Source organism: Mya arenaria, chromosome 4 (genome assembly GCF_026914265.1).
Source record: "Mya arenaria isolate MELC-2E11 chromosome 4, ASM2691426v1".
Lineage (NCBI taxonomy): Eukaryota > Metazoa > Mollusca > Bivalvia > Myida > Myidae > Mya > Mya arenaria.
In genome coordinates this window covers 52644197-52656503 of record NC_069125.1, presented here as the reverse complement: position 1 = coordinate 52656503, position 12307 = coordinate 52644197, and the positions used below count along the sequence as shown (strand labels likewise).

General features: G+C 37.4%; 2 protein-coding genes across 3 annotated transcripts in view; both read left to right on the top strand.

Annotated features, from left to right (window-relative positions):
* Positions 1-7616, top strand: part of LOC128231982 (two pore calcium channel protein 1-like) — a 29685-nt gene extending 22069 nt beyond the window's left edge. For both annotated transcript variants that reach the window (XM_052945295.1, XM_052945296.1), the window contains exons 19-26: positions 76-165; positions 818-909; positions 1620-1666; positions 2600-2668; positions 3071-3161; positions 3426-3547; positions 5448-5525; positions 5873-7616. In XM_052945295.1, coding sequence (XP_052801255.1) covers positions 76-165; positions 818-909; positions 1620-1666; positions 2600-2668; positions 3071-3161; positions 3426-3547; positions 5448-5525; positions 5873-5983 — 700 coding nt within the window. In that variant the 3' untranslated portion in view covers positions 5984-7616. The remainder of the gene's footprint in view (positions 1-75; positions 166-817; positions 910-1619; positions 1667-2599; positions 2669-3070; positions 3162-3425; positions 3548-5447; positions 5526-5872) is intronic.
* A 3480-nt stretch (positions 7617-11096) lies between these two features.
* Positions 11097-11882, top strand: LOC128230903 (uncharacterized). Its single transcript, XM_052943330.1, has one exon. The coding sequence runs from the start codon at positions 11097-11099 to the stop codon at positions 11880-11882; it is 786 nt and encodes a 261-aa protein (XP_052799290.1).
* The last annotated feature ends 425 nt before the right edge of the window (positions 11883-12307 follow it).

Sequence of the window (12307 nt, the reverse complement as noted above, 5' to 3'; positions counted from 1 at the left end):
TTTGTACAATATAATACTGAAAATAATTGTAATTGTATGACATTATTTAAAAGCCCATAATTCTCTGTTATTCAGGCTTATAGTCGTGATCATGCTGGTGTACTATTTCTTTGCTATTGTTGCCATGGAGATGTTTCACAATGAAGATCTCACAAACTGTTGTGTGTAAGTTTCCTGTTTTACACTTTATTGCCATAGAAATGTTGTCAGCACTAAGAGCTAACATTCTAAGTGTATGTTGATTAAATCTTTAAATTTAATCCTTAAAAATATCCAACTTTTTGTATCACTGTGAAGAAGCATGGCATACAGGGAATACTTCTGGCTTCGGGGTGTAGCAACCTTGTCATTACAGTTTTGTTTCTGATCAATAAGTTTTGATTGTCTTGATGTAGAGTCTTTAAACTTTGCATGCACATTGGTCTTTGACCCCTTTCGATTTGAGGGTCAAAGGTCAAGCAGAATTCTAGGTTTTAAACTAAAGAAAATACTAAATTAAAGTCCACATGCATGTCTTTGTCCTGCGTTAACACGTAACTAGTAAATTCTCTATAAAATATATATATCAGGATGGTTCAGGCTTGAACCTACACGTCTCAGATCTACAAATTCAGCTATTGAAACTTGACATTGCATTCATAAACATTGTATCAATTGTTTGATTAATTTTCTAACAAGTGTAAATCTGATCAAATTACCATGGAGACAAAACCATGGCAAAAACATTTGTACTCTAGTCTTGAAGGTTTTTGCTTACCTTTATATTTTCATTTAACAGTAAAATTGCAATGCCCTTGATTGAAAGTCTTTGTTACAGGAATACCAGCGTGGAGGCAAACTATGTGAAAACCAACACATCTCAGGGATATTACTATCTCAACAACTTTAACAACATTTTCTTTGCAGGGGGTATGTACTAATTTTTATGCTTCTCTCCAACATTAGGTGGCAGCTTGTCCATCAGTGCTCTATTTTACGTCTGCTCTATATTCATAAACCCATGAAAGGATTTCAAAATAACTTTCAAAAATGTTAACCACATTAAACAAACTGCTTAGGTAAATACCACCTACCTTTAAGGTCACACTGAGGAGTCAAAGGTCAGAATTTTTGTCCATCAAAACTCCTTAACTGATTGAAGGTTTTCCCTGCCACAGCTTAACAAATTCAAGGTCACACTTTAAGATAGCTATTTTCATGGCTGTTCTATAACTCCTCCAATTATGGAAGGATTTTCAAAATAATTTTGTACAATTGTTTCAACCTCCTTTTATCAAGGTTAATTTCACTCTTAGGGTCAAAGTTGCATTTTTGTACTGTCAAAGAATGATTTCCAAATTTGTTGGCACATATGCGTATAATATCTAAAACAAAACACTGATTTTATGTCCACCACAAACTTGTATTCTTTGGGTATTACTTTAAGTAATTAACTATGGAATAATATTTTTCCAATTTGTTTGTGTCTGCTCCTTTACTCTGCAAACGAAATAATTGATATCAAAATCATTTTACATAAATCTTATTTTCCTTGATCTGAAGTGTCAATGCCTCTGTCTACCACCAATTAAAGATATTTTGTGATTAAATCATTTTTTTATGTTTTTATTGTTTTGCAGTCACACTGTTTGAGCTCACAGTAATAAACAACTGGTTTATAATCATGGTAAGATTATTTTTTAGCTTGACTATTCGAAGAATAAGGAGAGCTATCCTAGTCACCCGAGAGTCGGCATCGGCGTAAGCGTAACCACTTAAGTGAAAGTTTGCGTACCACCTCAAATATTTTCAAAGTCCATTGACATATGGATTTAAAACTTTGCACACTTATTTCATCATCATGCCCCCAACCTGTATACAGGAGGAGGTAACTCTATCAAGCATTTTGACAAAATTATGCCCCTTTTTCGACTTAAAATTTACATTTAAGTTTGCGTACCACCTCAAATATTTTCAAAGTCCATTGACATCTGGCTTTGAAACTCCGCATGCTTGTTCACCATCATGCCCACAACCTGTACACAGGAGGAGGTCACTGTATCAAGCATTTTGACAGAAATATGCCCCTTTTTGGACTAAGAATTTATGTTAAAGTTTGCGTACCACCTCAAACATTTTCAAAGTCCATTGACATCCTGTTATTAACTATACTTTAACAATATCCTCCAGGATGGATATTATTTTATATTGTCAATCACTGAGAATAGTAGAGCGCGCTGTCTGCTGACAGCTCTTGTTCATTAAAATTATTAACATTTTGAAATAATGGCATCAAATTACCTCAGTGATCTATGATACACACATGTTACTGACCATTATAAGAAGCAATTGTAAATGAACTAGATACTTTTTAATCTTAATAATTGTAGAGAATCATATTGATCCTAAGGGCTATTCCAGTAAAACATATAACCCATGGGGGAAAGGCAATTATTTAAATAGTATATAGGTGGGTGTATTTTTTGGCTAATTTGGACCCCACAAGAGTAAATTTGCTTCTGTAGGGGGTGGCATAATTTAAAAGTGCCTTCCCCCGGGGGTTATATGTTAAAATGGAATAGCCCTGAGCCGGTTTTAGATAACACAACTTTGGTTTCAGGATGGATATGCTTTCCATGTGAGTGAGTGGACCAGGATCTACTTCATGATCTTCTACATTGTCATGATGGTAAGCTCACTAATTAGGCTTTTGAAACTACTCTACCAGTAGCTCATGTTTATAGAGAACCATAGACTTTAGTTACCATTGATATTCATTTGTAGTTTTATGTATTATTGGCTTTAAGCTATATAAATTTGATATGTTTCATTTATAGAAAAATTGAAAATTCAAGTAACCAATAGTTAATGATGTCACTTTAATATGTATTTATACCCCGCTTCATAAAGTGAAGTGAGTTCTATATAGGAATGCCGTGCATGGTCATGTCCGTCCATTTGTCAGTCCTGTTGTTTATCCATTCCATATCTTTCCCATTCATGGTCAGATTTGATTTAGTTATACATGAATCATAAACAAGCATTCTTAACTCCTGATATTGATTATTAACACTGTTCCTCTATGATGTAGGTGGTGATGACAATAGTGGTGGCATTTGTTCTTGAGTTGTTCCTGTTCCGTATCGCCTACCGCCGAACCATGCACCTTGAGGATATCGATGGTATATTGTCAGATAATCTCTCTTTTTTCTGGAAATAAGTGCTCTAAGGTATATATTATGTTGAAATGTTTAGGTAAGTTCAAAATTACTTTTAATAACAGACACATTCCAGTACAAACATCTCTGTAGCGCTATTGCAACCAACTGTAAGTCAATTTATTGTTCAGAGTTCTTCTATTACCGGTATAATGAACATTCATGTATGTGTTAAAATTTATGTATTTAACTAACCATGATATTTTTAAATCATGTTTTGCTATCCAGACCACCTGAAGCTGACTGTGGATATAGAATTGAGTTCGGAGGAGCGTGAGATGTGCGAGAACTCGGACATGATCCTCAACAGTAACCACATCATCAGCCAGGGAAACTCACGCGATATACGTGTAAGTAACTGGTTTCACAGCCAGGGAAACTCGCGTGATATACGTGTAAGTAACTGGTTTCTCAGCCAGGGAAACTCACGGTATGAACATGTACATGTATGTTACTGATCACTCAGCCAGGGAAACTCATGCGATATACATGTATGTTACTAGTCACTCAGCCAGGGAAACTCATCCGATATACATGTATGTTACTAGTTTCTCAGCCAGGGAAACTCATCCGATATACATGTATGTTACTAGTCTCTCAGCCAGGGAAACTCATGCGATATACATGTATGTTACTAGTCTCTCAGCCAGGGAAACTCATGCGATATACATGTATGTTACTAGTCTCTCAGCCAGGGAAGCTCATGCGATATACATGTATGTTACTAGTTTATCAGCCAGGGAAACTCATGCGATATACATGTATGTTACTAGTTTCTCAGCCAGGGAAACTCATGCGATATACATGTATGAAGAAGCTCATGCGATATACATGTATGTTACTAGTTTCTCAGCCAGGGAAGCTCATGCGATATACATGTATGTTACTAGTTTCTCAGCCAGGGAAACTCATGCGATATACATGTATGTTACTAGTTTCTCAGCCAGGGAAACTCATGCGATATACATGTATGTTACTCGTTTCTCAGCCAGGGAAGCTCATGCGATATACATGTATGTTACTAGTTTCTCAGCCAGGGAAGCTCATGCAATATACATGTATGTTACTCGTTTCTCAGCCAGGGAAACTCAAGTGGTATACATGTATGTTACTGGTCTCTCAGCCAGGGAAACTCATGCGATATACATGTATGTTACTAGTTTCTCAGCCAGGGAAGCTCATGCGATATACATGTATGTTACTAGTTTCTCAGCCAGGGAAACTCGTGTGATATACATGTATGTTACTAGTTTCTCAGTCAGGGAAACTCAGGCGATATACGTGGATGTTACTGGTCTCTCAGCCAGGGAAACTCGCACAATATACATGTAAGTTATTTGTCTCTCAGCCAGGGAAACTCACATGATATACATGTATGTTACTGGTCTCCCAGCCAGGGAAACTCACGTGATATACATGTATGCTACATGTTTGGCTCTCTTGGTCTCTTGACCAGGGAAACTCACATGATATACATGTTTGTTACTGGTCTCTCAGTCAGGGAAACTCACACGATATACATGTTTGTTACTGGTCTCTCAGCCAGGGAAACTCACACCATATACATGTATGTTACTGGTCTCCCAGCCAGGGAAACTCACATGATATACATGTATGTTACATGTTTGGCTATCCTGGTCTCTCAGCCAGGGAAACTCACACAATATACATGTTTGTTACTGGTCTCTCAGCCAGGGAAACTCCCACCATATACATGTATGTTACTTTCTCCCAGCCAGGGAAACTCGCATGATATTCATGTATGTTACTGGTCTCCCAGCCAGGGAAACTCACACGATATACATGTATGTTACATGTTTGGCTATCCTGGTCAATCAGCCAGGGAAACTCACATGATATACATGTATGTTACATGTTTGGCTATCCTGGTCTCTCAGTTTAGTTAATAAAAGTACATCTTGTGAATTAAATTGGTTTTCAATACTTTTGGTAGTTTATGCACATGCGTTTTTGTACTGTACTTTGCAATGTGATCTCCAAAATAACATTTACATGTACAAGAATATGCCTTAAGCTTTTGTAAAGCAGCCTCTTTGACCACAAATGTACATACAAATTGTCATCACTGAGCAGTTGCTATTATGTCCTGTAGATATTCGAAATTGTCATATGAAATTGAAAGTGGTTTTGTGCAAGAACAAATGTTCTTCCATCGGAAGATTCTAGTACATGTACGATTTCATGCTCAGGTAGTCACACACATATATGGGTATTTTCCTCCTGTTTCAGACATCTGTTGTGTTTCGAGGGGAGCGTACAAGGAGCAAGGAAGATTTCAGCATGAGGATGTATAAGGATGAAGTCAAGGTATGAAGGATAATGAAAAAGGGAAGCATTTATTGCTTAATGGCTATCTTTCCCTTTCTTTAGTTTCTCATAACAGTGATATTCCAGGCACACATGGGCTGTATTCAATAAGCAACTTAGATAGAACTTTCAGATCAGAAGTGTTTCGATTGGCCTGTATATTTAGCTGACCAATTGGCTGAATGGAATCACTGAGGCATGTCTAAGGATAAGGATAAGATCAGTATTAAATACTGGCCCTGAAATTACTGGCAATAGGAAAGATTTAAGACTTACCAATAAGATTGTGTCCATTTGTTTGTTCTGCAAGTATAACAATGTGCACGAAATGTATTGTGTATTTGTAGGGCTGGATAGAAGAGGATGATGCAGAGCGGGCCAGGACCATTGAGGATCTGGACAAAATGAGGAGACACAGCCGACGTTCAACCAACAACTCTATAAACCTCGCTGTATGAAAGAACAGAACGAGGCACATTTGACGTTCATCCAACAACTCTATAAACCTCGCTGTATGAAAGAACAGAACGAGGCACATTTGACGTTCATCCAACAACTCTATAAACCTCGCTGTATGAAAGAACAGAACGAGGCACATTTGACGTTCATCCAACAACTCCATGATATGTTTTGTATGAAAGAACAGATAATGACAAGCACCAATTCATTTAATGAGCATCGAGAAAAGTGGAATGGCGGGATATGCGTTAACATGTACATCATTAAAGGGATGACGGTATTCCAACTCCCAAGAAAACATTACTTTTTAAAGCTTTAGATAAAAACAAGCATGTTTAAACCAAAAAATTGTGGCATGAACTGGATGCAGTTATTCTAACAACTCCATATTTTTTTCCTGCAATAAATCTGTCATGTGAAGAGACAAACAATCTTTGAGGTCATCTTTGCAACTAGTTATTGCTGACTGATGTTAAGTATCCTCAGTGTCTACTGATCTCTCATTTGCTAGGCTTTGGCCATCACTTTTATGTCTTCTATATTGAACTTGAGAATTGTAATCAAGTGTCTTCTGATGTTTCTAACATGATAATGCCAGCAATTTTATTCCATTTACATGACTAAGAAATACTTTTTAATAATTGTGTGCAATATACCATTGTTTTTATTTTTTAACAAAATTATGTGACTTTAAAATAGTTTTTTGGATATTGCGCTCCTATTAACTGCAATCATAATCCGATGAATATACAGATAAAGAGTTTCCTTCAGGATGTCACTCACTTTGCACTGGCCAAATGTTTAAATAGATCATTGAATCGCAATACTAAAACATTCAGTTCTTAAATATGTATAGATTATTCGTCAGGTATTAATGGCTGCAGATCTGGCCCCAATTTCTCAAACTTCTTAAGTCTCTTATAACAGGATTAAGCTAAGCTCACTATTTTTGCTTTTCAATAATTTGCAAAAGATTTACTTATACTTTTCATAGGAATTATCTTTATGGTAATCACAACTATTTTTCATTTATCAAGTTCAATATCAGTATGTGTTTTGGCTGATTGAAATAAGCTGAAGCCTGTTAAGCTTAAGAAGTTTTGAGAAATTTGGGCCTAGTGCAATATTACATAAGGTGCTTGCATTTAGTACTAGTTCATTGGTCTGAGTAAAGTGGCATTATAGACTGGTATCGAGGGTATCTTATACTTGGGGACATTGGCTATGGAGTGATGTAATATGATCCATGATGTAGAAAAAGAGGAATATAATATTGTCCTCTATTATTCCTTTGTCCATTATTTCTCATTTTAACTCAATTTAATTTTTTTCAACCATACTTGTAAAGTAAGAACATGCAGACTTTTCTTTTTACATAAAATGTTCATTGATTTATTAATATGATACAGGCAGTATTATATGTTATTTAGCAATACGTTTCTTATGTTGTTTTTAAATGCACATTCTTGTTCATACCATGATGTCTTCCAGAAAAATAAAATATTTGTTATGTTAATGTCATGTTATTGTCTACCAGTAGCACAATGGGAACAATGTACGTCTATTGTTATCCTTACAAGTTATTTCAAAATTCATAAATCTGCTTAGATGTCGATTAAATCACAGTCAGTACTTGGTTGAAATTGTATTTATTCAGTATTTAAACACGTCCTATATATATGGTTTATGGTCCGTGATATAGTGACACTCTTATTCAAAATCAAGACAAAAACATATATAGCAAAAATAATTTTTTATTTATAAACCTTTAACTACTTACTAAATAATGCATTTATGGAAAAAAATAATTACTGACAACAGGAAAATAACCGTGTATTTGATAGCTGAAAACGCACAAATATTAAATGATTGGTGAATGCTAAAATAGTTTATACTGTGGTCTACTATAGTCTCATACGGAAGAAATGCTGTGTATTCTGCACCTTTCATCAAACTAAACTCGGCATCCTTCATGGGAAACATTGTTTTCGACATTTATTCATCCTTTTTGGTACACTAAAACAATTGTATTGATTTTGGTAAATCTTAATTCGGGAGTAAGAGTGCATCTATAAATAAAGCATATTTCATAGTGTACCTTCTGGAAATGATGTAGTTAGATTTACGTGGTGCTAGTGAGTCTTGTTTCCGGAATATATCCACCAATACATTTGATGGAATCACACGGGCATGAAAAGCACAGAAAACTAACTGTTGAATATGGACCTAGGCCGCCGCTTTGTGGTGCGATGCTCCGCTTGTTGATCGTGGTAGCAGGCGCCCTGCTGACCTGCTACAAATAGACACTGCTTGGCCGGATATAGGTGATAAGGTAAAGGTCATGGTATGTTAATTAAGTTGTATATTGGGTAAATATTAGAAATTGGAAACATGAACAGTTTGCAGGAAGGTACTGGTTTTTGGAAATGCGTCGAAATAATCTTATCTCCCAGAATCTTGTGTTTGATCAAATAAACATGTTTTGATGGATATAAACCGAAAAGATGGAAATGCTGCTGTTTTTGCTGGTGTGATATCGTCATTTTCTGCCGGTCACCGGAGCATGACAGATGCCTTTTATATGACCATCGAAAGACCCCGGATGCTGACTAGCGACCCCGATTTGGATGCGAAGACTGTATTTAAGCCATGTAATTAATAAGTTGTGAACATTGCTAGACGCTCATAAAGAGGATTCTACTGATTTCTTACTTCATGTAAAACAACTGGTAAAGGACGAACACTTAATTTGGATTTTTCCCAGTTATAGCTGCCCGGCGATAGTTCTATTTTAAGTATGTGTAGCACCGTTTAATAGCACGTGCATTTTTAAGACTAAACGGGACTGTATAAGTCAGACTAGAGAGGCGCGAGGGTGGGCATGCATAGGCTTGTGTCCGGCGGGCACCTGGCAGCTAGGCCACCCCTTACGCGTGTACCTTTCTGGAGGCGGCTGGTCCCTGATGTCTGTAGGTTGGTCAGCTTAGTGATAAGTATTCATTGGTTTTATGTTTTTTTGAAAAGAAGAAAGTAGCTTTGATATCTCGGGGTTTTTTTGCAGGATGTTAAGACCTGTTCACACCGGGAAAATAGCCTGAGATTACGGCGTGGAGTGGAAGTCGTTTGATTGATGTTCTATATGTGTTTAAAAACCATCCAGTTCCCTTTAAAGTTACTCTATAAATGGAATAAGATCATTGGAATTACTCTGGACAGGTCTTTCTCGCATGTAACAGTTACCGGTTTAGTTCCAGGACCCCGTGGCCGATGGCCTAGATATAATCAACTGCATGTATACTAAGGCAGACCACTTCCGGATTGAAACCTGGCGGCCATTGTCTCTCTCTCGTTCTCCAGGGAGCAAATTAAGGCACAACAACTCTTACTGACGGTTTCGCACCCACTGAATCGGAACACTTCTTCATTTGTAGAAAACTAACACTACTACCATAAACCGTGTTTTCCAAGTTGTATTTCTGACAAACTACATTGGCGTCGGGTCAGATTATATTCCAGATATTATTGATAATAACCACAAATCTCCATCATTAAAAGCTTTTGTACTAGCTGGATATGCTTATTCAGATAAGAATAAGTGGTTAAGGATTTCTCACAACTGTCAGTATACATTAAGGAAGCGACTTATCTAAAAGAAACCGACTTCGGTGGTACTGACATACCACATGCATTCGTTAAAATTGCGAATCCGCTTATAGCCCCATTGATCGTTGTGGTGTCTACCGCAGGCTCACGTCATGACGACAGGCTATGACCTCATCAGAGAGATTACGGCAGGCATATGTTTAGACCTACTCTGTGAATCACAAACATTTTCCATATAAATCTCTCGTTTTAATTCGAGGTACCGCTAGCTCAAAATGTTGATATGGAAACGTAACCTTGGTGGTGGTGGGGGGGGGGGGTGCAAATCGTCCAAGTTTACTGGTAACTTCAATATAGGAGAATACAAAAATAAAACACGCCCAAAATACATTATTTCGGTTTAGAAATTGTTAAATTCTACCTGATAAGTACCCCCTCCACCTCCCCCTCCCCTCCCCCGCCAACACTTTAAACAAAATAAAATTTGGTTCTGAGGAAGGCGCGCAAGTGATAAGCTTGCAACCCTACGTTACGCCCCCTCTAACGTTCAATACTGGATCCGCCCCTGGTGTTGTCGTGTAATTCTTGTACTTTTAAAAGTTGATGCCTCTTTAACCCATATAACTTTGACATCATGTAATAGGGTATTGCATATGTCTGCTTATTAGTGATCTCGAAAACAAATGACCGAAACATCATTACAATATAAGTTATTGCAGTTTATATTTACATTATTTTTTCCATTGGTCTTGAACTTACCTAGTTTTGCCATCGTTTAAGGCCATAAAAAAGTTTCCTTATACTATTGTTTTCGGTATAAACGTTGCATACTCTTTTTCAACCTATGAAACCCTTTCAAATAAAACCAAAATAGTATGAGTCACCAGCCATCCCAAAATCTCAGTTTTACATCGGATACCTTCAGTAAAGGTGGTGTCTATATGAGGACTTGTTTCCACCGAGAATGCCCTGCAGCTATACATATGATGAAATAAAGGTAGTATTGTCTGCACTATTTTTAATTCTATGCATTGTCCTATGATGTCTAGATTTTACCTTTGTTCTTCCTGTACAATTTTACTAACCATTCAAGTTTAGATATATTGCATTTTTTCAAGCCTTGGACGTCGACTCGATGGTGAATCGTCAAACACACTTAACAGTTTCGAAGGCAATAAGTAGCACAAGTCCCATTGAGAATGAATAAATCATTGAAATGAAAGTGCTTCCGTGCTTGAAAAGGGTATATCTTTTATATTACCTGTGTTTCATATTGACACATGTATAGCTGTTATCTGTAAACATTTATCAACCAAATAAAACTAAAATATTTGTGACAAAAGATTGTTGTTAAAATTGAGTAAGAACAGGTTGTTGTTTTTTAATCATATGAAGGAAGGCGTACGGAATCCTGGAGACGTTTTACTTATCCCGCGTGGACATCCGTGTTTTTACTTTTGCATCATCAATGTGATAAGCGACATTCTTAAGTTTCAAACGATCAGCAAAATGAATGAGGCACCAGCGAATGACTGGTCGGAGTCAGGTAGAACAAGCAGCGATGATATAAACGTCCGAAGCAATGACGCCATGGACATGGACGAACTAAAGCGCGAACTCTGTGAAATGAACCGGAAGTTTGAGGTTGTGGCGTTCCACTTAAAGTTCACAAAAGCAGAGCACAGTGAAGTTTTGGCCCAAAAAGAGGCAAGAATTAAGCAGCTAGAGCGGGACCTGGCGGCCAGTGCGCCGGAAGTGGTCGAAGATGAGATGGACACCTTGCGAATCAAGATAGGTCACCTAAAGAAAAATGTCGGCAATCTTGAGAAAGAACGAGATATACTGTTCCATGCATCCAAACGGAAACAGAGCGAGATACAAGCATTGAATGCACAGATAGAGACATTGAACGCTGAGTTGATTGTAGCACGTGCATTGTTGGATAAAAAAGACCCTGAGATTAATTCACATGTTCAAGACAAGGCGACACTTATGCGACGATTAGAGGAAAATACCAAACAGACAGCGGAATCAAATACAAATATGGCGACGATTCAAAAGCAGTTGAAGCTGCAACATAGTAATGATAGTATGTATGTTCGGAGAGAAATCCAGGCGGCAGACCAGACGAAGGCCGGGCGCATGGACCGACGGCTCCAGGAGGCGGTCGGACCAGAAACAAAGGAGCAGAAGCAGATTGTGTTTAACGGCGAGGGGGTGGGAGCGGCCAAGTCGCGCGATAGCCGGAACCTGACTAAGCCCCGGTTATCCGGTATACAGAAAAAGCGCCCGTGACCAAAAGTACGGGAACCTGCAAGTCGTTCACTTATAAAAAAAGTATATATTTTATATATGAAGAACGAAAAATATCAGGTTGTTCAGTTAGTCCTTCTGTTCTATGTAGTAGTTCGGATTCTTATCTTATACCAACTGTGTTTGTTTCACATCATGAATACTTGATACTTGAGTGAATTACCATCATTTCAGAATGCCGGTATTTATGGATTGATTTGTCGTTAAGTTTGCATCATGTTAAATGGTATATACATGTACAATATTTATGTTTCCTATAAAATTACCGTTACAACATTCATTGCAATGGTTTCGTACTGCCGACAATTGAGTTGGTTCATTAGTCAGAGTTGATTTCATATATATTGTTTCATTGTCATTTGAATATGCGACAGTATAAGTAATCTCCACGGCTGAGAGTGTAATGA